Raw genomic sequence first — 26,826 nt, forward strand, 5'->3', positions numbered from 1 at the left:
TAGTGATAGTCTGATGGTTACTGTGGGAATCATCTATTCCAAATTATATTATGTTCATCACAAGTGTCCCATTATAATCCTGTTGAGGTTTTATTTAATTACATTTATTGTTATCAATCTTGTAGATAGAACTAAATGCTGCGACGATAGAGTCATGGATGATGGTGAAGTAAAGACAACTCACGAATATTGGCGTACTAATTCATGCATGGTATACTCATTTGATACATTAAAAAAAATGAGCATTTTCAAGAGTGACAAATAGTACCAATTGATGAGGGTAAAAAAAAAGAAACTGTGAACTTCGGCATAAAGACTTGTGGAAGTGCAAAGTTTCTTTTTCTACCCTCGTCATGAAGGAATTCCACAAAGTTAAACCTGAAACTTGGTGCACACCACGCTGACCCGGTGGGAAACCCGAGAGAACTTCCTGAATACAATACGCCGGGAAAAACTGAGATCCTTCCTGAAACTGTTTTATTTAAACATCACCGACTTGTATTATATTAGATTTACATATCCAGTATAATGCTGGATATCCTAAAATCATTTCCACCAATAATATGCTTTTACCCATTAGGTAAACTTATTAAAGCACTTGCAAATCATTAATTCATTTAAATATTTTCTATCTGATGTGGAACATTTTGAGGTGGTAATTTGATATAACTTTCATTCTTCATTTCTCATGTTGCAATAACATGTATTTTCAGAATGAGTTAATTGAGGAAAGGAAGCTGCATCTTTGCATTTTTTACGATGCATCTATTTCATGTATTATTTAAATACTTGATAGGGTTTTACTGGAGCCAAGGCGTAAGAGCAAAAAGATAGCTGTTCGTGGGATTTTCCCGGGTGCCAGAGTGGTCCGGGGAGTGGATTGGCAGTGGGAAGATCAGGATGGAGGGAATGGGCGTCGAGGGAAGGTGAATGAAATACAAGATTGGTCAGCTGCCAGCCCACGATCAGCGGCTTATGTAATATGGGACAATGGTGCAAAGAATCTTTACCGTGTTGGTTTTGAAGGAATGGTAAGTGCAAAAAAGGCAGTTGAGTATGTTTATTTATTTCTTGTCAAAACAAACGTAAGCTCATTACATACTTAGTTCACATTTTTTCTCGTTATTTTATAAAAGAAAAATATTCATGCACTTGGTAACATTTATTTTGCCAGTAAGAGGAAAAAGTGCCTGAAAGTAAAATGGAATGAATTTCTATGAGTGAATAAATGCATGGTGAAATGAGCATAACAATATGTTATGACTTGCCTTGACTTAATTAAGTAGTGATTTAACACTACTTAAGGGGACGTACGTGTACTAGTCCAGTGCTTAGAGTGCTGGGATACTTACTGGACGTCCTGGGTTCGATTCCCGGGAATACTACTGTGTACTCTCAGCTTACCGTTCCTAATGGTGCAAATGCCCTTAGCAGTCGGTCGCCTCACCTAAATATTACTACTTCCAAGTAGTGTGATTTTTTGTAAACCAGATCTTCCTGGAAAACTGGAGGTGCCACAAGGATTGGAACTGGCCCCCCTACTCTGATGTGTGAATTTCACGTGCCTTTGGGCTTAGTACTGGGTGAATTCTAGGCAAGCCCTATCTCAATTATCAAACCAACCTTGCAATTGATAACTCTGGTTTTTCTCACTGCATAACTTGTATTTCATTTCATTCTAATGTCCAAATTTCCTTGAATGGTTTTTTGTTAGGCTATCATTATTGTGACACGGATATATACCATAAAATTACTCAAGTAGAGGATTCATCTGGCCACATTACACAGGAAAATGTTTATAGCTTAACTGAACATCTCCTTAGTGTTTTAAAAATGACTTTGTGTCTCCACATAAAAAAATTCTATTGATTGTAAGAGTTATTGTTAGGGAATAACATCATTGGGTGCTAAATTGATGATGTTGGTATGTAATAAAACCTGGGTATATCTAGAAATAGATTTTTGAAATGTAGAAATGCTCTCTTACAATATTTAACCATTTCTAATTCATGATCATATTTTTACATTCATACCAACCAATCTCCAGATCCACAAATCGCATTCATATATTTTATATAATGACAATATAACATTTTAGTTTTTATAATATTTAATAATATTGTAGTATATATATAGTATTATATATTTAACATAATAGTTTTTATATATTTTTTGGGCATTAAAAAATGAAAATTATTTCAAAGAAAATTTTAATTAGATGAAAATTTTTATTTATGTGAAAAGAGGATTTGCAAGCAAGTTTTCTTTAATTGAGAAAATCGGAACCGTATCTTAATATTTAGTGACCTTAACCAGTTACACTATAATAAATGTAGTTTCTGTGATACCTTCTGTTTAATTCATAAAATCTTTAAATTTCCATCAGGCTGATCTGAAGGTGGTTAACGATGCAAAAGGTGGAACTGTTTACCGAGATCATTTGCCTTTACTGGGAGAACATTGCCCTGGACGCGCTGGTTCACATATGCTGCAAATAGGAGACCAGGTAATAATTATATTATATCATTCATTGCAAGTAATCAGGGCTATGGTAGTTTATTTGTGTGTTGATAGTTTTTTAAAATGTTACTAAGTTAGACGTTGGAAAATGAAATATACAGGTATATGTATATCAATGAGGTCCCTGCTTAGAAATAACAAAGCACTCCACGCAACTTCTCACATTTTGAAAATGGTGTATCAAGTGAACCCATAACATATTTATCTCTGATAATTTTCTCCAGATGACCTATTTGAATATAGATGTACAAATTGAATTTTATTGTCAATGTGGTCACAAACTGCAGAGAAGGTAGCCTAGGTGGAAAATTAAATAATTTTCATGAATTCCAATTATCTTAATGGTAACAAATCTTGATATCTTATGATTGATCTTTACTTTTCTTGCCAGTAAAATACTGTCTAGGTCAGAAAAGTCAAATTCTCAACTACCTTCTCAAATTCATCATTACTGCCACCCACTAGACAGACTCTGTCACGATGACTAAGGTGGCTGACAAGCTGTCTGTAGCCAATATGTACTTAATAATTAAGCTGAATGAAAAGAACATTATTTTTAAACTGCAGGCAAATGACATCTAAGATGTCATAGGTTTAAGATGCAATGGGCAGGCTGTTATTGGCCATTATAGTGGGGAGAGATGAGGAGTGGGAGAAGGGAAAAGCGGAAGTTAAAAAGTGGGATGATTACTCTAAGGTGCTTTGGCATTTAACATCAATCACAATGGATGAAAATACTCTACTGTGCCTGGTCATATTAATTAAAAGTGAAGAGCAGTAGGTAATGGAAGACTTGGTCAGGCTTGTCTAGTCACTCTAGTCTGGCACTGCAGCATCGTCAAAGAAGAGCTGAATTATTGTTTGCCTCACATTTTTTGCTTTGCCTTGACTTGAGAGAACTAAAGGGAGGTGGTAATAATCGTTAAAATTCTCTAATAATTTTATTTCATTTCAATTATTTTCTCAGGTTAACGTTGATTTGGACTTGGAGATAGTTCAGTCATTGCAGCATGGTCATGGTGGATGGATAGATGGAATGTTTGAGTGTCTTGGGACCACTGGAACTTTAGTTGGCATTGATGAAGACCATGACATGGTTGTCGCATATCCAAGTGGGCACAGGTATGTGTGGAATGAATTCTCAATGGTTGGAGAAAGTATTAATTAAAGAAGTTCTCTGAATGTAAATTGTTGTGCATGTGCACTCATATTTTTTTTAGATTTGTCTCCTAACCATCCTAAGCTATGTATTTTTCTTGAATATCATTACAGAATATTTTCATTGAAAATATAATTTTTAATGGGAAGCAGTGATGATGTATGATGGCACAAACTCCATGAGTTGTCTAAATATTCTTGTCATCCATAACAACAGATATTCTGCCTATCAAGATAAAGCACTTGGTAGCAACAAAATATTGCATGTAGAGTGTCTGTAGCATAGACTGTAGCCTTAATTTGTTCAGTAGAAATGCTGGAATGCAAGTGTTGATGATAAATGACTGCAATTTTTCTTTAAAAAACTGTTAGTGGCAGTAAATACTGTTGGCTGAGCTTAAAGCCTTTGAGTGTGACCACTGGGTTGTGGATGTTTTGTCAATGTTTTAATGAAGATATTAGCTGGGAAGTAAGTGAGTGTCTCAATGATTTAGTGGTGGTACTCAGTGGAGTCTTTCTTGAGTAAATTAATCCAAAAAATTAGTTATTAAATAGACTGCAAATTAATCATTAGACATGGCAGTATCCCTTTATGTGAGCAGATTTTGATAAATCTGTGGTCAGAACGGACATCCCCCTTTAATTGTAGGCTCTGTAAACTTATTTTAATTACTGCAGTATGATGGCGTGAAGGGCAGCTGGAAGCCACTATTTTAAGGAAAGATAGTGCTCGCCCAAGGAGCCGTGGGCTATCAATTCTTTTTTTCTTTCATTCAATTAGATAGCAGATATGATAGAACCTTCTGGTTTAAAATGTACTGGAGGTGAACCACTTCTGAATATGAATCTGTAGTCAGGGACAACTCAAAAAAGTGCATTAATTAAATATTTGAATCAATTTAGGATCATGATTTGCTATATCTGTTCTCTCAAGTCTATGCTAAATTAGAAAATGTCAAGTGTGAGGTATAAATGGTGTTAGATGTATTGGATTTTAGTGAATTAAAATGATCCTATGGAGGAGAATATGAGACCATTAGTTACAGGATAATTAACAGAGTCTATGAATGGAATTACATGAGTATGCACAAGAATTCTCCAATGAGAGCTTCCTGTAGTACAGTTAAAGAATCATAATGGTGTCGATAGCAAAACAATCCACAGTTACTGCTTTGGTACAGGCTTTCCTGCTGATGACAGGCTACGGTGATGATGAATTGTAGATTGTGTATGGTAATATCCCCAAAGTAACTAAACATCTTAAGGGTTAAGAAAATCTAACATGTAAAACTTAGAAATGAATGCGGTCATCAGTGAAAGCTGTGAGGTGAAAACAGTCAGGAGATGGGCAGTGGAAATAAAATTTGAAATGAAAAGACATAGGTTTCTCAAAATAGTAGACATTAGAGGTAGCAAATTTAGCCGTAAATTTTCAAAACAGGTTAACTTGTTAAGTTAGATTGTTTCACATTTTATATAATTTAACAAGAGCATTGCAAAATGAAAGCCAGACATATAATTTTGTAAATAGATTTTTGTTATCAAAATAATTCCATTGGGTCATTAACATATATAATTGAAAATTTTGATATTTGTGGAATATTTACGTAGGTACGTACATATATACATTGCCATACGTTCAAATGTATACAGTGGAACCTCACGCAGCAAGTAATTCGTATAATGAGCTAAAATATTGGTCCTGTAAACAACTAGCTTAGCAAGCAACTGTTCACATAACGAGTGCCGAGGAGAAGGGAATTTCTGAATTCATTTCATGCCTACTACTGCAGCTGTCTCTAGCACTCGTTCTGCCAGCATGTTAGCATCGCTAGTAATCACACATTTTTCCAAATTAGTGTTCAAATATATTATTTGTGATTTTTTGTGCAAATTGTAATAATATTTTGTTAATAGTTTTAAAATTTACCCAAAAGAAATATCCGTATGAGGAAAGCCATAAGAGAATAAAAATAGCAGTAGAAATGAAATGTAAAAATCATTGAAAATCGGTAGCAAAGTTTGAGCGCAGCTAGTACGCACATCACTGATTGGCCTTTTCTTCATGAAACGAGAAATTGATGAAGCTGTGGGGATGGCATGTGAATGGGCATGTCAAATTTAATCTGTGGAATTTGATGTGAGAGTTGTCTGCCGGATGCTTTGACTCTTGATGCAGGATCACAAATTCATGAGAATGGAAATTTCTAAACAATGTTTCTCCCATTTTAAGAGCAACTAACATGATTTTCAGCACCAGTTTGTGACCACAGGAGAAACTTGGGTCCATCACTATGCCCCAAGGATAAAAAATGAGTCAAAGCATTGGAAACATGTTGATTCACAAGCACCAAGGAAACCAAAGGCAATGTGGTCGGCTGGAAAGGTGATGGCCTCAGTTTTCTGGGATGCAAAAGGGATTCCGCAGATAGATTATATTCTCACTGGTCAAACAAAAACTGAAAAATACTACTAAAACCTCCTGGACTAACTACAGCAAAAGATGCACGAAAAAAGGCTAGGTTTGGCAAGGAAGAAAGTCATCTTTCATCTAGGCAATACAAGCCCACTCAAAAGTGTCGTTGCCATGGCAAAAATACATGAACTATGATACAAAATGTTGCCACACCTTCTTATTTGCCTGATTTGACTCCATCAGATTGCCATCTCTTCTTCAAGCTCAAGATATTTTCTTGGTGGAGAGAGATTCTCTTCAAACAAGGAGCTAACAACCAAATTAGATGGGTATGTTGCAGTCCTGAAGTAATCTAATTTTTGAGATGGGATCAAGACATTGGAGCATCACTGGACCAATTGCATCAGTGCACAGGGAGAGTACATGTAAAAATAAAAAAATTTCCCTGAGATAAGTTGTTTATTTCTTTTCCATTCCGAGAACTTTTCTAATATCTCTTGTACGAGGGTCATCCGGAAAGTAGTACCCGTTCGTGCCGCATGAAGTGCTGACGACGCGAGTAGCCGCTGGACGAGGTCAGATAGCTTCAGTGGCTTGTCTGCCTTCTCTGAGCCAAGTTGCGTGACGCTAGCATTGCCTGTGTTGTTTCTGTGATTGTTTACAATGTTTAAAAAAATTGAGAACGCCGCCAGTTGTGAAGTGAGGGCAGTGATTAAATTCCTCAATGCAAGAAACGTTCGCCCATGTGATATTCATCGCCAATTAAAGGAGGTGTATGGAGACAATGTAATGGACGAGTCGTCTGTTCGGCGGTGGTGTCGCAACTTCAACATGGGGAGGGGGAACACACACGACGATGAGCGTTCGGAGAGACCGTCTGTCATTACAGACCAACTGGTGAGCTCAGTTGACGAATTCGTGAGGAACGATCGGCGCGTCACAATTGATGACATCTGTGAGCATTTTCCCAATGTTTCTCGAACAATTGTTCATGAAATTGTTAAACACCATCTGCATTATGCAAAAATTTGTGCAAGATGGGTCCCTCGCGTATCTCAATGAGCTGGCGGCGAAGGACTATGCAGCAGGAATACAGAAACTTGTCACACGTTATGACAAATGCCTTAATTTGCTTGGAGATTATGTTGAGAAGTAGTTTAAAGTATCCTCTTTCAAATAAAATTTTTTATGTTTGTTAATATTTACTTTTGTGTCTTTATTTCACGAACGGGTACTACTTTCCGGATGACCCTTGTAGTTGGAGTAGTATGCATTTAAAATTTATATAAATTAATATTTGTCAACCTTAAGTGAACAGCATAGGAAGCCCCAAAGTCTAGGAATAGATCACATATTAAAGTGCAGATTTAGATTTATCTATTTTTCACATGTAGAATAAAGGAAAAATTGCCTTATTTTTTACTGAGGAAACAGAAGAGTGTTGGTTGATTGACTCTGAAGTGAGTTGTGAATTGTAAGTGAGCAAGTCATTATTTTGCATTTTTAGCGTGTAAATGTTTGTAAAAAATCATTTTGTACAGAAACAGTATTCCCTGTGCATTAACAATGGGTGATGGGTTAGTTCGAAAATTAAAAATCACCTGAAATTGGGAATTATTCAGTGTTTTTGTTCTTAATAAATTTGATTCTATTAAGGTTTGGTGTGAAGCGTATCTTGCCCATTACTCATTTGGATTGAGTTTCTTACAGTAATGTGTTATTTTGAGTTAACTTCACATGTTTTAATAATGAGTAGCTAGCTGCAATCAGCATTCATTGCATTTTTGAATAGCAATAATATATTTTGTAAACTTGTGTCACAAAATTTTAAAACAGGTTAATTCTTTGCATTCATAGGTGGACATTCAACCCAGCTGTACTGACAAAGGTGTCTTCCGGAAATCGATCATCTTCCAGTGCTGCTCTTCCATCTTCATCATCCTCGGATGAGGTGGGGCCTTCCTCCCTAGCTGTTGCATCTGGCTCCAGCTGTGGGAATCAAGCTATGGAGGGACCAGTTATGCTTGTCGGCGACTATGCTCGTAGTCAGCCAGCAGCTGGACCTTCACAGCCAAGGGCAATGCTACCTCATGATATAGCCAGTAGTTCCCATCAACAGCCTCAGCAGCAGTTTGCAGTTGGCGATCTAGTTCAGATTTGTAGTGACAGGGAACGAATCAAAATCCTTCAGCGTGGACATGGCGAGTGGGCAGAAGCTATGACTCCTGTAAGAATTAATTTTTGGTATTTCTGCTTTTATGATCGAAGTGCGTTGATTGCCCGTAGATGTGCTATCGAGAGTAATGTTTATTCTGTTATTCTTTTGAGTATGATTGAATTATTGATACGAATGATGTCCCTCTGTCATTATGAGGGGTGGAAACACATACTCAAGAAGTTGTGGCATCAGTCACTATGGTTGCACCATCGAATGGCGCATAGAATGTTTTTGCTTGGAATAATGTGGCTAATACACTTTTTTATTGGAAAAAACATCATTTTCTTTTAATGGAGTTCTTTGAGAGATTAATCGGAAGACTCTTCCCTTTGCTCCCATTAGTGGGAAAGTAATTTCTCCTCTGAGCTGGACAAAATTTCAGGAAGAGGTTTTTATGATTTTATTTTTCTGCATAATTGACTTGATTTCAAAGCAAAAGACTGTGATTATCAGTTAAAAATTATTATTTTTGTACATAAAATACCTTGACTCTAACACACTTAATCCAGCATTTCTCAAATATCTGTATTCCTTTCCGTAAGTGAGAGTCTGGAAAGTTGTGAAAATATCCATCTACGGCCCTCTCAACTTCTTCATTGGATGCAAAGCACTTCCCAGAAACAAATTTTTTCAAGTTTGGGAACAGATGGAAGTCTGAAGCTGCTACATCAGGAGAATATGGGGGATGGCCGAACAAGTCGTACCTTAATTTCCTTAGTTTTCCCATCGCCAACACACCATTGCGAGCATGTAATGGCAGGTTGTCCTGGTAAAAGATGACTTTTTTCTTCCTCATGCCAGGTCTCTCCTGGCAAATTTAGGCATCCAGCTGGTCAAGAAGGTTGGAATTGTATTCGCCTCTAATTGATCTGCTTTTTTCAAGGAAATCAATTAACAGAATCCCTTTTGCATCCCAACGCACACTGGCCATGACCTTTCCAGCAGATGTGATTGACTTCGCTTTCTTTGCCACTGAACCATCAGCTTACGTCTACTGCTTAGACTGCTGTTTTATTTCTGACGAGTAGTGGTGGACCCATGTCTCATTCATGGGGAGAAATTGCCGCCCAAAATCGGTCATAAATTTTTGCTGATTGAAATGCCATCTCTGTGTCAGGCCGAGAACCTTTCACCTTACCCTCTAATGTACATGAAGATTTAACACTTGTAAGAGGGAAAGTTGCACTCTGTTCATAAAATGTTTATCTCTGGGGAAAATTTGATGAGTTCCTTTCTAGTGATTTATCAAGAGTTAATTCTAGGTAAGGGATCGTAATGGTGTGGTGGCTAACATACTGGCTTCCCACCCAGAGGCCCCAGGTTCAAATCCCGGAGACGGCTGATCTTTTTCGGTGGCATCCCGATCCCTACTTGAGGTGCTTTGTTGTGGGCACTCAAAGTGTGTACGTCATCTGTCGGATGGGACATTTAGCTATGGACCCCTAGGCACCTTTCGTTAAGAGTTGGTTAATGCGGATGCTGGATTCCTCTCCAGCCTTCTTCCTTTCTCATCCATCCCTAATGGCCAATGACTTAAGCTGTTGGTCACCACCCTTAAAATCTACTTCTCTCTTTTAATATTACAGATGGGCATATCCAAGTTTCTTTGACCTTATCTTGAATTTTTATTTTAATGTCCCAAATCTTATTTTTTGTATCGTAAAAGATTTTCAATGAATGTAAAACGTTCACAATTAAAGTTGATAAAAAATTGATTTTATTGAAATGCAGCTAAATCTTGGTTACTTTGGTGAAAACATAAGTAATCAAAGATGTCAATCTTTTGGTGCTGACTGATAATTCAATTTAACTTAAAATAAATTTTCTATGTTTTCATTCTTCTTTCTTTTTATCATTCTTTTTCTTTTATTACATAGGGTGATTCAATCACTGAACTGGAAAACTTGAGTATTCGAACTCTTCAGATCTAAATTTGAGTTAAAGAAAATATATGGATCCTATTCCACATACTTATTCCATTTAAATATCCATGGATATTTGGAATCTGCATCCCATGGTTCCCATCCTACCATCTGTAGTAAATAGCCTTAATGATGCAGGCAATGAATACTTCCGATAAAAAAATATATTCAAGTATAATTAGAAAGAATAAACTGCCAAAAAAATTTAAAAAATTGAAAATTTTACCCATTCCCTGCGTGTATATGTATTGCGCATCTTTGTATGTCAAAAGCAACTTCTCTAGTTATCTTTCCAATGCCAACGTTCACAATTATAACACAAGGCATTCTGCTGACCTCCACCAAAACTTTGTCAGAACCTGTACCACCGCCCATGGACCTAAACATATGGGCCTCAGGATTTTTAATAAACTTCCTAAAGAACTGAAAGCACAACATAAGCTGCCTATATTTAAGCTCAACCTTCAGAAATATTTACTCTGTCAAATGTTTTATTCTATTAATGAACTTCTTGTCCCATGAGTTTCTTTGTATTTAAACATGTACTTAGTAATTATCATTTCTTTATATAACATTGACGTGTCCTATATCTGTGCTTGTTTTTTACAATTGTACAAATCTGCTGGGCAAATAAAATTACTTACTTACTTACTTACTTGCCAGCCACTGTGGAGGTGGGGTAACGTCCTCCCCTGCAGATCCTGATTGGGGCATGGGTTCAATTCTCACTTAAGTACCCCTCCACCTAGGGCTTGAGTCTTTGTAAATGTCTACTGTGTTAAATTATTGCAAAAATTCTGATTCAAAGCCCAAAGAAAAAGGCTGTTTATGGATTATTACCAAATAAATAAACTGATGTGTCAATGAAGCTCAGTTGCAGTAGTTAGCATGTGGGACTATAGTGACAAATCAAATTTTATCATCGGTAAAGAAGCACATCTCCTGACAAGCAGTTATTTTCTTATCAATAATATTTAAAGAAAATGATAAAAAAAAGTGAAATAAATAACTGTAGCAAAAATGATAAAAATTTGGTGTTTACCATTTCTTTAATTTACTTAGGACAACAAATAAATATTTTTCATAAATATTTGGTACATGAGAATGACAATGAAAAAATTTTCAAAGTGTAAAAATTATTTGCCTTGACCAGGATTTGTGCCTAGAGCCTTCCATGAGTCAGCCTAGTGCTTAAGCCAATTAAGCTACTGGGTTGCCCTGTTACATTCTGAAATTTTGGGTCTGTTAAGGAATGTATGATGAAATGCCATACAAGTGTCAAAGTTATTGGTAATTGTGCACGTTAAACAGTTGATGAGGTTAAAGCCAAACTTAAAAGAGGTGTTTTAGCTGTGATAAATTCAAAGAAACTATCTGGTAAGGAATCTGAAACTAAAAATCCCTGCCAAGGCGAGTGAAATAACCTTTGATAACTGACTGCAATATGAGGAGCCTAGTGTGTAAATTGATTTCTTTGAAAGGTGTCTTTGGCTTTATCTGAGTAGAGAAAGTGATATTAATTTTCTTGCGAGTAGTGGCATTTTATGACGGTCTTTTATAATAATGATTGAAGTTGGTGGATCTGGTGCTCACAGCTTCGTATTTCAGTGTGTGGCCACAGCAAGTCTTTCATTTGCACTTTTTGTGTTCATCGTCCTTTCTATTCTAGCTTTTCAAATGTTGGCTGTTTTCCCTTGTCTGTTTTTATTAAGTCCCCTATGTGCACCTCTCCCTTTACTTCAAGAGATGTGGAAACTTGTTACCATGGGAATGGAAGCTTCTTGTCGGAGATATTTGAAACTTGTTTTGTCTTTATTTGATGGTTTTATGATTTTTTTATTTCATATTATTGGAGCAATTAACAACATCATGTTGTCAGGATTTACCATGTGTTGCTTTTCCTTTGCCAATAGTTTTGGTTTAATTACTCATGATAAATGTACCAGAAGGCTTGAGAAATTAGCAATTTTGAATTATGCTATGTGAAATATGTAATGTAAATACTTGAGTGTCAGCATCATTTCAAACTAACATATTATAAACTGTAGTGGCTATTATCTCATTCGTATGTAGCCAGTATTTAGTGTAAATAATCAGTTTTTACAATTTTTGCTATTTTTTAAAAATGAAACCCACTAAATTCTTTTTTTTTGTTATTTGATATTAAATTTTAAGTAAATCAAATGGTTTTAATCAAGATGCCACTATCAAAAACAATACACAAGGCAAAGTAATTCGATCCAAATTTATGGCAATGAAGTAATCTAAATAGAAAACGAAGTGATGATATTGTTTTAATTTTGAATGCTTTTTAGACTTATTAAATTTAATAATATATTCTAAAGCCGTTAAAAGCTTTTGCCATAAAAATCTGAAATTAACTCCCTCTAAGCTAAAATAAAACCTATTATGGCTTGGGGAAATATTATTTAATATAATAAATTTAAAAAGAGGCTCTAATAAGCTCAATTTATCCTTTCCATTATTAATGCTTTGTTGGAACTGCTAATATTTCTGATTTTTGTGAGAAATATTGTATTTGTTTTGAATTTAAGGATTTATTGTTACGGTCATTGAAACTAGAATAAATTACATCTTGTAAATATTTTGGTAGCGATCCCACCTGTAGCATTTAATTCACTTGGGATGTATCAGATAGTTGTTAGCTCTAAACATTATGAAGTGTGTATCCATGTGTTCATTATCTTGGCTCTTCCTATGGACCAATATTCTCCAATGTGCCTGCATACACCCTGGATTATGAATAGCACATTTTCCTCCATTTATGATGTTTGAATATCCACATATCCTAAAATCAATTTTCTTTTTAACTTTCAGACCCTGTGTAAAATAGGTCGTGTGCAACAGATATATCATGATAATGACCTGAAAGTTGAAGTTTGTGGTACATCATGGACATATAATCCCTCTGCTGTGACCAAAGTTGCTTCATCAGATGGTACTGTTCAGGGAAATTCCAGTGGGGGTAAGGAGATTGAATGTTTTTATGGGTGTACTTTATTTTTGTTGACTATGTAAACTATAACAAGTCATTAACTCTATTTTTCTTAATGATACAGCTCAATATAGTTTTTTGGAAGTATTTATTTTTGATTCCTGCTCATTTAATTTTCTTATATGTATTTGAATATGTATTTTAAGTGATATAATACTGTGGCTTAAGATTAACATTTTGCCGATGGATTTTTTTATTTGCATTTTCAACAATATTCATTATGTGAAATTAATCAATAATTGTCTGGTTATAATTGTCAATTATAAAAAGCCTGCAGATCCAATTTGATGATCCAATACAAAATCTGGCCACTACAAAATCAGTAATGGCATAGCTGTTGACATGGCATGTATATACTCCGCAATGACATAAGTAATACCTAACGTACTCCATATTTTGGGATGATTTTGACTTTGTTGGATTAGATGCTGACTTGGGATCTGGTTCACTTTATTCAAATATATTTTTACTATATTTTGCTTGTGACTTTAATTGATTGACATGATTTGGTAAACAAAAAGTTTGTTATTACACTAGTAACATTTGACGAAAGTCAACTCTTACAATCTGACACCAATCGTTGACATTTTTGTGGGTAGCATCTGGTTCTTAAGTTCAATTATTGGCAATGGCAATAAATACATGACTGAATCCAGATGCTTTGTAACAGAAACTCATACCCACTCACAATGAGCCATCCTGACCATCAGCTGTGTGAATTGTTTTGAAAGATAAATAGGGTGCCTCGCAAAAATCTGGGAAAATTAAATAATTTTTCCAAACATTTTATTACAAAATGGAAATGTTTACAAAACTTTTTTACTTGATTGTTTGTATGATCATAAACAACAAAATTATTCATTGTATCCCCCACTTGCTTAAATGGTGGCCTACATTTTTTGTCTGAAGTGTTTACAGCATTTTAACACTTTACGGCCCATTTCAGCTAATGTGGTTTCAATAATCGCTCTCAAAGATGCCATGTTTGGGCTTGTTGGTGACCCTTTGGACCAAATATATCAACAATGTCTGACCACCAATTTTGCATCTAACAACTTAGGGGGTGGTGCACTTTCCTGCTGGAAAATAAGTGGCCTTCTAGATGACACAGTTTCCATCCACGGGTTCACTACATTTGTTAGAATACACAAATAAAATTCTTTGTTGATGTTTTCCCCTTCGTTAAAGAAATTCAATGGTATGACATCACCCTGACAGCATGCTTCTTGAAGTGTGTTTTCCTTTCCAGTATTGCAAAACTATTGTCAGACTTTTCTGACTCATAATACTTGTACTCTGCGATGCCATAATATACCTCCGATCTTGGGTACCCAAAGAATGGAATATTTTCTGTCGCCGAGCAACCGTTGTGTTCACTTTCAATAACTGCGGCTCTTTGGTTATAGCCAGCACTTGTCCTCAGCATTGCAACTGTTTTGAGGTTATGACTGATCAGTACATGCATGTATGTCCAGCTTATTTGGGTGCCAATGGCGACATCTACATGTGGTGTAAAACAGCAAGAAATTCAAATTGAAATTTGTCCGGCCACACCCTGTAATGGAAATAGTGATATCATTTGGATTCAAGTTACATGGCTAAGGGACTTTGAGCTAGGGAACCTTTAAAATCTGACTCAACTTCTTTTTATCAGTTTCAGTTACTCATACCTCTTTAACATGCTGGAAAAGGGTGTGTGGGTATTTTTGTGATGACTCATTGAATGTATTAACCAGGAAAACTTCATAATTTAAAACATGCTTACCTAATAATATTGTCTTATGTATCCACTTATGGAGTCAGAGCATAAAAAAATTGGTTTACTACGGGGGAAAATGTGCTTAGAAGAAGCATACTAACCAGGTTCTGTATTGGAAATGCAGGGTGCAGCAAAATAACTTCCTTTTTTATAAAGCAAAACCACTTTAAAAAAGGATGTTATGTTGCTGCACCCTGTATAATAGATTTTCTTGGTTGAAATTGAGGCACAGTGTCTATTAAGTGCTTGAGTCACCTATTGCATGTTATCAATTTATTTTATTTTAACAGTGGTAGGTATACATTTGATGCTTAAAACTTATGGCATACTTTTTATCTATGATCTCCCCCTTTCCGCAACTTAAAGAGCGACTGTCTGCATTGCTGAAGAAGCTCTTTGAGACCCATGTTTCTGGAGATGTCAACGAGGAGCTTGTGAAAGGTGCTGCCAATGGTGATGTGCAGAGGTGTGAAGAGTGCCTATCTCGCACAGATGCGGATGTCAATGGTGTGTTTGCCGGCCACACCGCCCTCCAAGCAGCTTCCCAAAATGGTCATCTAGAAGTGATCCGCTGCCTTCTGAGACATCATGCAGATGTTGAAATCGAAGTAAGAATTTTTTTAATATCTCCCTTTCAACAATCCTTTTTTTTAGTCATTGTGTTTTGGTCAATCTTTTAGCCTCTTAAGCATTCCTGACAAATGGTGTATGTCAAATTGGAATCCATAGCGAGTAACATCTGTCATTTCCACTATATCCTTCTTTGTTGCTTTCAATGTGTGTTGAATTTAGTCATAAAATTAATTGCTAATTTATTTTATAAAACCATAATGTCTTATACTGTAGATGCAAGGTTAATAAATTGTAATGCATATAATTTCCTAATTATTTTGGCATACAACTTAAAATAAACTCAGTTTGATCACTTCATAATTCAGAGTATTCTAAATTAAAGATTCTCAAAATGTGTTCATTTTGATTCTTCTTTCATTTTTTTCCATCACATTTAGATAATACTCCTATGAAGTTATGCTTACATTTTAAAGAGTTACAGGTTAACACACGAAGATATGTTTTTATCCTCCTTGCTTTCGAGAGTAAACTTTTATAATGTTACTACAGTAAACACCCCAACTGCAACAGACAAGCTCCTAATGAAGGCACTGTGTTTATGAGTTGGGCGTGAGAAGCTATTGGGCGATATCCGCAAGTCATAACCATGCACCCATACCCGCAATAAGGGGACTGTGTTTTGTAAGGCAAAAGTGAACAGGAAAGGCCAGTTGGAGATAAACAAATGAATAAGTCATGACCATTGGGCATTCATCCAATAACGCAGTGACAGAGAGGCACTTATACACTGAGGAATTTATACAAAAACTACCACGAGTACAGGAAACATCTCACACAAAAAGGACATGAGAGAAAATGTGTAATTACAGAGGGAGAGGTGAAACTTGAAAAGACAGTGCAATTTGGCAAAACTATTATTGCAGCTTTGAGTTTTGATTATTCAGAAAATTATCCTATGAAATTAAATAATTAGATGTCATAGAAAGAGAATATGACTTAAATTAGACCCAGGCACATATGGGTCGCTCAATAAGTCCTTAGAAAAATAGAGATACTAATTATTTTGAGTACATTTTTCTTATTTTCCAACAATTCTTCTTTTTGCTTGATGTGTTTTTTCCTGCGTTTCTCTAGCTTTTTAAACCATCCAAAAAGTAGAATTTTGTATGATCATCAAAAGAGGCATCTTCGTTTGCAATGAACTCCTAGTTTGAGGTGAAAAATTTTTGGCCAATCCATTTTTTCATGTTTGGAAATAGAAACAAGTTACTGGGGGCTAAATCTGGTGAATCCAGTGGATCTTGCCATAATTTAAACTTCATTTCCATAATTTTTGCACCATTAAAACTGCGGCGGTATGCACTTGTGTGTTGTCTTGATGGAAGAGAAGTTTTTTGTTTTCCAAATGAGAATGTGGTCTTGATTTCTTTGCTTAACCAGTACAATAATGATGCATAATACCCTCCATTTATCATTTGTACTTTCTGCAAGTAATTGATGCAAGATCATTTGTGCATCCCAAAAAACAATGGCCATCATGGTGTCGGCCAATTTCACCATCTTCACCTTCTTCAGAGCTGTAGAAACCAACTGTTTTGGCTGCTTCTTTGTCTCTGAGGTGTAATACTGTGTCCATGTTTTGTCCACAGTTTTGTAATAACTCAGAAACTTGTCAGGATTGTGACAGAAAAGTGCCAAACTAGCCTCCGAGTCGACCACACGGTTAATTTTATTCACCATGAGAGCAAATGCTGCACCTTTCTTGGAGAGATTTTTTTCATGATAAATTTAGTACAAAATTGAAAATACTTTGCCTTGTGATATGTTTGTGGTCTCAAATATTTCCCCTCTGCTAATCTCTGGCTCAAGAGATGGCGTTCTAATAAGCTAAAATTTATAATTCCTGCCTGGATGCACATGTCATAAGTTTGTAAGAAAAGTTTAAACTTGTTCTCTCTTGTAGTTTAATAACTTATAAAAACTTGAATTTTGTTCGGTCATGAAATTCTTCATTTTGGATGGATTGACCCCAAAGAAATTCATCTGTAGTTGATAAAAGTGTACAGGGACTGCTCCTGCAATGTCAACCTTAAAATGTGGACAGCTGAGTTTAAACATGGTCGCACATCTCTCGTAGATGACCCATGTGAAGGACTACCAAAACTGCTACCACACTGGAAACCATCGAGAAGGTGCATGATACCGCATTAGATGATAGATTAGTGAAGGTGAGGATGATAGCTAAGGCCGTGGGGATATCGGATGAAAGATTGCAAATCATCTTGCACAAAGAATTAGGGATGTTCCAGGTGGATGCCATATTTGCTGAATGCCATTCAAAAACAAATGCACAAATGATTTTTGCAGCAATGCTTGGACCGATTCAAGAGAGAACTGACCGATTTGGTGTGGCGATTTGTCCCTTTGGATGAGACTACTCGCCGTTACCACTACTCACCAGAAATAAAACAGCAGTCGAAGCAGTAGATGTAAGCCGATGGTTCAGCGCCAAAGAAAGCGAATTCGATCGCATCTGCTGGAAAGGTCATGGCCAGTGTGCATTTGGATGCAAAAGGGATTCTGTTAATTGATTTCCTTGTAAAAGCCAGAGCAATTAGAGGCAAATACTATTCCAACCCTCTTGACCAGCTGGATGCCTAAAGTTGCCAGAAGAGACCTGGCTTGAAGAAGAAAAAAGTCATCTTTCACCAGGACAACTTGCTGTTACATGCTCACAATGGTGTGTTGGTGATGGGAAAACTATGGGATTTGAGGAACGATTTGCTTGGCCATCTCCAATATTCTCCTGATTTAGCAGCTTCAGACTTCCATCTGTTCCCAAACTTGAAGAAATCTTCCAAAGAAACTGCGGGAGATGCCGCAACAGTAACTTTTAATGGAGTCATCCGCTAATGTGCATTTCAATGCAACAATTTCAGAGTGTAAAAATCATTCGCCTTGACTGGGATCCCAGTCAAGGCGAATGATTTTTACACTCTGAAATTGTTGCATTGAAGAAATCTGTTTCTGGGAAGCGCTTCGCATCCAATGAAGAAGTTGTGGGGGCTGTAGATGGATATTTCCACAACATTCCAGACTCTCACTACAGGAAGGAATACTGAGGTTGCAGAAATGCTGGATTAAGTGTGTTAAAGTCATGGGAGAATATGTGGAAAATAATAATTTTTTAAATGAAAATCGCAGACATTAGGCCTTTGTCAGGCCGAGAACGTTTCACCTTACCCTTGTAAGCATTGCATGAAAAGTTAAAATGATAATAATCTCTTGGGATCTGAAGAGAGGAGATTGCCATACACTGCTGCATTTAAACTTGAAATCATGAATGACGCTTCGGAATGATAACTTTCCAGGATTCTACAATGAATAATCGCTGATATATATTTAGCTGCTAACTTTTAATGTGGTAATTCAATTTTCTTCTTATTAAGTGTTATATGAAAATAATTTGATATTTTTTGTCTGATCCAAGCTTATTTTGTAAATGCTGACATGGAAAATCAGGATGCGTCTTACAGATCATTAAATGTGGAATTTCATTTTACCATTGAACCATCAGTAAATTAAGAAGCTTCCTGTACCAACTGATTGGGTTTCATTATATTTTGGTGGTTGTGGGCTATGTAATCAGGTGGACAGTGCAGGTAATTTGCAAGTTCCAACATGAATATATTCTCAGTAAACATATTATTTTAGTGTTTATTATGTACTACTATTATGAAAATTTACATGTGTAATTCAACAGTATCAGATGGTGCACAAATCCTCTTCATCCAAAACAATCTTGCTTTTACTGTCTATAACTTCTAGCACTTTCCACATCACTTGCTGTGCAAAACCCCATGCACTGATTGTTCATTTTTTTGCCCAGTCTTCATTCAGTGCTTGCATTGCATCTATTCTTAAAACTCCTAACATTAATGGTAAGGGCTCAACCAGCTCTCCTTGTAGCTGGTTCCATTCAACAATACTTCTATTTAAAAATGAAAACTTTTTCTATTTGTGTTAGTGTTCTTATTTTGTTTTTAAAGCTTATCTTTTTTTCCTTAAAATTTGGTTTTTATATTTCCTTCCTTGAGTATTGCCATGCTTCATTATTTTCAAAATATTCTTTATATCACACCTAGCCTTCTCCTTTTTCTTCTACTTGGAAAACTCCCATTTTGGAGTATGACATATCCGTTACACAATTCTTTTTTGGCTGTTGAGTACCTATCTGGCTGCATTATTTTGCAAATAACTTATGTAATTCTTACTGAATTGCAATTAATCGCTATGATTTTATCTTAAAAATGGGCATAATATATGTTTTTTTCCAATCACTAAGCAAGACGTCATTATTTAAGTTAATATTGAATATGTGGCACCGGTATGAGCTATTGTGGTATTGCCCAGTTTTAAGTCATCAATCGATATAGTGGCTGGTTGCACTGATTTATTCCTTCTCATTTTCCTAAATATTTGTTTTATTTTCATGACATCAAATAAAGATCCACAAAACAGGAGTTGAAAGCTGCTATTTCTATAGTTTTAGTTAGAGTCCTTCTATCATTAAATCTTAGTATGATCATGCATATTAAGATTTATCTTTCCTAGTTCTCATCTCTGGTTTTTCAAAGCCATAGTCCATGATGTTCATGCCTTTACATGAGCGCCTGTACACTGCAATTATTTTTAACTATTTGCTAATTTTTCTTCATGTATCTTTTTACACACCTCATAGTCAGTTGCTACCAATGCAAATGAATATGCCTCTCTGCTCCTCCCTCTTTTATTTCGAATATGGTTCTTACATTTTGATGGAAAAAATTCAGTTTACATAATACAATGATATGGAGCGTAGCTATGTATGGTGCGGAAACATGGGCATTGAAGCAGGAGGATAGACGTAGACTGGAGGCTTTTGAAATTTGGGTGTGGAGAAGAATGTAGAAGGTGAAATGGACAGAGAAGAAAACAAATGAGGAAGTATTTGGAATGGTGGGCGAAGACAGAGGTTTGTTGAGAGAAATCCTATGGAGGCAGAAAAAGTGGATGAAGGGGGTATTGACCGGCAGCTGGATTTTGAAGACTGTAATTGAGTGGAGAATGTTAGGCAAACGAGGAAATACCCATACTAAAAAGAAAGACTCGTACTTTTCCTCAGATTTTATTATACGGTACAATGCGTTTCACCGACTTGCAGCATCATCAGGTACGCGCCTGATCATGCCGCAAGTCGGTGAAACGCGTTGTACCGTATAATAAAATCTGTGGAAAAGTGTGAGTCTTTCTTTTTAGTATGGATATTAAATACTTCCACGAAGTGAAGCATGAAACAATAGAATACAAACGAGGAAAGGTCAGGAAGAGGATAGGGATGTTGGACGGGATGAAGGGAGGAGGAAAGTACTTGGAGATGAAGAGGGATCTGATTTAGAGTAGGATACTGGATTTTGTGTTTAGTTAAGAGTCACAACATATTTATTTAGTAGCTGTGTCCATCAAAAAACCTACCTTAACCGGTAGATTACCTAATAATAATAATTATACTTTTGTTGACCCAAGGGTAAGTGCCAATTATGATGTTGGGATTAGATGGATCTGTTTGAGTCTCAAAGTCCCTAGTTTCATTCAGGACACTTCTACAGTTTACTTGGACAATTTTAGATGCTTCAATGACACCATCTATATACTATACACATCATTGAATCTTTCCTGTGGTTCACTGGTCAGTGCTCCACTTGTTGCACATGCCACAATTCCTCGCCATTCCCTGAAGTGATGCTCGTATGGTGTACTATGGTTTCAGCTTCAATTCTGTTTCTGCAGCTCATAGCATCCTTTGTGACCTCTCTCCCATAGGATGAGGCTGTTGCACAGGAAATAATTGTGCCCCTGCATTGGTTATTTTCCACCAGATAACCTGGATTTGCACCAATACATTTCTTTGTCTCCTGTATGTGTTTTCTAAGTCACCTAAAAGTTGGCTCTTGGTATTTATTTGAGGAAAAACATTGAATGGCCATTAGGTATTAAAATACACCTGATGAGGAAATTGGGTAGATCTCACACCAACTTCTGCATTACATAAATTATATGAGAAATGAAGGCTTCCCACGAAATTCACCAAATGTTGGGGGAGGAAATGGCAAAGGATATCAGGTCAGAGACAGCAAACCTTGTCTTGAAGATGGGTAATCATGCTCCCTCACTTCTTTTTGTAATTGAAATTGGTAAGTCAAGGGAAATAAAGACAGCAGCGTATTAGTCTTCTAGCAATACACAATATTCCACTGAAGGCGAAGGCCAAGAAGAAAGCATTAAAATGGGAGGTTTAACATCTATGAAGAGGAGTTTGTTTTATGTGGTGGTTTCAAGAATATGAGGGCAAGCAAATTGAATCTATCTCTCCCGCAATCTTTCTCTTTGCGTAATGCTTTCATCCTTTGATTATTTATCTGAAAACAATAGAATGACTACAGCATTGATTGTTGTTGTTTATGGAAGGAAAATACAAATTTTTACAGTTTACAAGAAAATCTTTTACTAAATCCTTGGTTAGTGAATTTTTATTTTATATGACCATTTGTTGATTTTAGCCAACCTTTGAGCAGAGAGAAGATAGAATCTGAAATATCTGTTCTGTTGGTCTACTTGGTTCACTCTGTATGGCTTTGGTTAGAAAAAATTACTACCAGAAACAGGTTTCAATTAATTATTCCATGTGACAGATACCAATTTTTCGCTTGTGTAAAACTTTTGGATGGGAATTAGTTTATAATATTGTTATGTCCCAGCTTATTTTTCCCGACCCAATTCATTTTTCTTTCACGAGGAGGTCTGTTTGTTTGCTGCACATTTCACATGTTGGGATTTTTCCTCTGCCTGCCTGCCGCCAATGGTGGTGAGCACCCAGCATCTGGTGTGAATCCACTTCTACGGATGTGGCAATATCAACTGGGTAATTGCGTCGTCTCGAGGGAGGAGGGGCGAGCACGTGACCACCACAGCTCATGAATAGGACCAAATATGGTTATAAGCACTGTGGAATGTTCTACAAGCTCTTGGGGCGTGGCTGGATGCTGCGATCTAATAAAATGTCCGCATATCCTGGTACGACGTCTTTTTCGTTGGGAGTCCGTGTACACATTGGAGGGAAGCCAAGAACCGTGGAAGCGGAAACTCTTTGATAGACCCGGGGTCCGCCGAGGGACGAGTTACTCCTGCCGGAGTCGCTTTAATAAAAATACAATTTCTAGCAGAGGACCCTGTTCTTTTCATTTCTCCGTACTGTCTGGCCGATTGGACCAGCTTCGTCATCTGGAGGTTCCTCAGCGTTAGTCAAGATCCTTTTCTGAGACTTTCCTTGTCGCTCTGTCCTCGAGGGGACACGACAATATTAGTAGGACAATTTATGTTTCATATGAATTGGTAAATTAAATTAAGAGAGAATCCACTTTACATATGTATTATTTTAATATTTATTGCTGTGATTTTCATAATGATTCTGTTCTCTTTTATATTTATTTTAGGATAAGGATGGTGATAGGGCTGTACATCATGCTGCATTTGGTGATGAGCCAGGTGTAATGGAATTATTGGCTCATGTGGGAGCAGATTTGAATGCACGCAACAAACGACGCCAAACTGCTCTTCACATTGCTGTCAACAAAGGACATGTTGGTGTTGTACGAAGCCTTCTTGAACTTGGGTGCCATCCAAGTCTACAGGTAAGCATTTTATTGATATTTATGGAGAAAATGAAAATTTTGTATTCCCTAAAAATAAACATTCATCAGTGTTTCAGCCATCTTTAAAAAAGGGAAATTACTTATGTAATCCAACTAGTTCATCTCTTGCAGACTCTAGTTCATTTCCTTATCTAAGTGAATGTGTAGGAGCAGTTGCTTTTTAGGCCCAAATTATTTCTTATTTATGAACCTAAGAAAAGTTAGTAAAGGTTAAACGGAAGATTTCTGATTCCTAGCAATTAAATGGTTCCCATGTGCAGCTGAATCTCCAGAAAAACTGAACTTCTTCTCTAGTTACAGCTTTTCACATTTTAATGTTTACTTTTGGTCCCACATTTGTATGAAGTAATTGTTAGGTATTGTCAGTTCATATCTTAACAAGTAAATGCATGTATATCATATTAAATCAGCACTATGTCAAAAAAACCATTGGGGTTCTCCCCCTGGATTTGCAATTTTTATTCCTGTTGTCAAGTAGAAGTAAATATATACCTGCAGTATTGTCAATCATTATGACATTAATTTATAGTAATATCTCATATTAATATCAGGGAAAGTGCTCAAAGGTTAAAAGTCTGCAGTAACTGCCCTGCTCCCTCCTAAGGATCTAAATTTCCACCAAGAGCTAAAAGAAATGTTGCTACATTATTATTTATTGTCTCATTCAGAGCACTAGAGGCATACCAAAGGGTGATGCCTCATGTATAACATACAATTTCAAAGTTGTTGAATTGCAGTTTAAATCATCAGAGTCACCAGAAGTGAAATCAACAAATTCTACCTGGTGTACAGTGTCTACAAAAAAGGTTGGATTACGTATATGATATATGCCGTAGTGAATTTGTGGGCAAGATACTTCAACCAAAAAATCTGAAGACTAAACATGAATTTAGTTAATTTATCAATTTAATTAATTTTATTTTCTGAATTATAGGGGTGTGGAAGTCCAGGGGAGAACATTGGACTACTGACCGGAGGGCCTGGGTTCAATTCCCGGGCATGCCTCTCTGGGCACCCTCAACCCCACCCAATCTGTGTGACTTTTCAAAAAGGATTAAAAGATCTCTTTCTTGTATAATTAATTTGTAGCCCTGGGTGCAGTAAAGTCCCTGTGGACTGAGGAGGATTGCATCTTCAGAGAAATACAAGTTCTTTAGTTGTTCTTTATTTCCTGATATGTTTGCATCACAGATACCACATGCATTTCTTTAAATAGGGGAGGTTTAGATATGGCCTGCCATTATTTACTGGAAGGATGGTTTATAACATCCTTTGAACTACAAAGGCATAGGAAATAATATCTTTGGGAGAAATGAGAGAAAATTTTAATTTATGAATAGGTCCCCCAAAATTGTCTTTAATAATAGGAATGCCTGTAAAGCTATTATATAGTAGTGAAATATTCCAAGGGTAGGTGCCAAATAATGTTAATTAGATTGGAAGATACATTAGAAAATTTAGTAGCCATTGAACTTTGAAATAAGGTCCTCTGTCATTCTGAATACAAACCAAACATGCCCGAATAAGCGGTTGGAGAGTAAACTATTTTATTGTTAAGAAATGCTGAAGATAAACAATTTACAGAAGTGTTGAAGAACCTCTCATTCTGAGACAATCACTATACTTTATATAAGAATAATGATGAAGCTAACTGTCATTTAATTCCCACAAATTTATCTAGGTGTATTATACTGCCAGATCCCATGTTACAAAAGCCTTGACTGAGGTATATCTGAACTTACGTTAGTGACTGCTGTTTCAGAAGATGTCGTATTGCTTAATTAATTTCCAAACTTATCTGTGACAAACATCTGATGTCCATGTACAAAGATAATCCCAGAAGTACCCAACCCAACAAAGAAAACAAAAATTCTGGAAAAAAAATGTTTTTATTTTTCAACATAATCTCATTTCTGCTCCAGACACTTTTCCCTGTGATGTTCAATAAGCTTGATACCCTTTTTATAATAAGAACTGTCTTGCTCCTCAAAATAGCCATTAACGTCCGACATTAATTCTTTATGGTTGGAAAATCTTTCATCACCGAGCAATTTTTTCAAGTTTGCAAACAGAAAATAATCCAAGAGGGCTACATTAAATCTGGCAAAAAGGGTGCATGAGGTAGCAATTCAAACTTTAATTCATGGAGTTTGGCCATTGCAGTAACAAACTTGTAAGCTTGTGCATTTTCTTGATGAATCAACACTTTCTTCTTAGCCAAATGCAGCCACTTTTGCTTGATTTCTTCCCTCAAACGTTGGAATAAGTTCACATAATACTCACCGTTGATAGTTTTTCCTTTTTTAAGAAATTCAATGAAAATTATCCTACGCGCATCCTGAAAAACTGACACCATGACCTTGCCTGCAGATGAAGCAGTCTTCGCCTTCTTTGGAGCCGGTTCTCCCTTTTGAATCCATTATTTTGATTGTTCTATTGTTTAAGGTGTGAAGTAATGGACCCATGTGTCATCCATGGTTATGAAACGCTGCAAAAATTCTGCTTTGTTTCTGTGATACTTTGCTAAACACTCAATTGAAACATCTTCACGACACTGGTTTTGCTCAAGTGTGGGCAAACGCGGCACCTGTCTTGCACACAGCTTTCTAATGCCCAAAATTTCAGTTATGAGTAATTTGTGATGCACCACACTTTTTGAAATGCCTACTGTCTGCTGGCTCGTGCACTTTTAGTCGACGATCATCCAGTATCACTTTGTGGATTTTCTTCGCTGTTTCTGGAGTCATCACCTCATTAGGTTAACCTTGCAATGCTCATCTTGACAGCTGGTACGGCCTGCCCAATACTCTGCCCGGTACTCTGCTACCCAATATTTTACTATTGTAAACAAAGGAGCAGACTAACCCAGAGTAGAATCCAGTTCAGCTTTTATATTGGTTGGGCTGAGGCCTTTCAAATAAAAGTATTGTATCACATAACAATGACCAATTTTCTCCATTTTCACTAATTCACTAAAAACGTTCACTATTAATGGCTGCCAAACAAATACTAAACAACATAGCGTCTTCAAACTTGAAACATATGCTTTATAGAGTGCATACTTTCAAATACAGTGATATTTTTCAAACAACTACCAACATCTCTAGGTCAGACCGGCTATTTCTGGGCCTTCCCATGTATTTATTGTAAGTTTCAATGGCTAAACACAGCAACTAATATCACGGCATCATGGGAAGAAGTTAAGAAACAAGGATGAATGTTTTCTGGAAATAATTGTCTTGAGATCATGGGATTCAAGGGTGTGCATCTTCTTGCCAGTTCATGCCCCTCCCTTCTATCTCTCTTCCCTTCTTGAAAGTCCTTGGGGAATATTAATTGATTTCTCCTCTGCTTCCTGGACTATTATAGCTCTTACAGCACAACGTGAGATTAGAGTAGGCAGAGTTTTGTTTGTTTGCTGATGTTCTGAGCTATCACGCACTAGCTAGGTACACTCTGACATCCTTTCTACAATACTTTGTATTTGTTTCAT

At 36.4% G+C, this 26,826-nt stretch overlaps 1 protein-coding gene across 1 annotated transcript in view; it reads left to right on the forward strand.

The window, feature by feature from the left end:
• The window catches only part of LOC139692830 (E3 ubiquitin-protein ligase MIB1-like), a 268,263-nt gene that overhangs the window by 1,851 nt on the left and 239,586 nt on the right, over positions 1-26,826 (forward strand). The window contains exons 4-10 of the mRNA XM_071591129.1: positions 797-1,031; positions 2,387-2,506; positions 3,488-3,642; positions 7,952-8,321; positions 13,073-13,220; positions 15,376-15,617; positions 23,115-23,312. Of these exons, the coding sequence (XP_071447230.1) occupies positions 797-1,031; positions 2,387-2,506; positions 3,488-3,642; positions 7,952-8,321; positions 13,073-13,220; positions 15,376-15,617; positions 23,115-23,312 (1,468 nt within the window). The remainder of the gene's footprint in view (positions 1-796; positions 1,032-2,386; positions 2,507-3,487; positions 3,643-7,951; positions 8,322-13,072; positions 13,221-15,375; positions 15,618-23,114; positions 23,313-26,826) is intronic.

This window comes from Hetaerina americana, unplaced genomic scaffold (genome assembly GCF_022747635.1).
Source record: "Hetaerina americana unplaced genomic scaffold, ioHetAmer1.1.p SCAF_42, whole genome shotgun sequence".
NCBI lineage: Eukaryota > Metazoa > Arthropoda > Insecta > Odonata > Calopterygidae > Hetaerina > Hetaerina americana.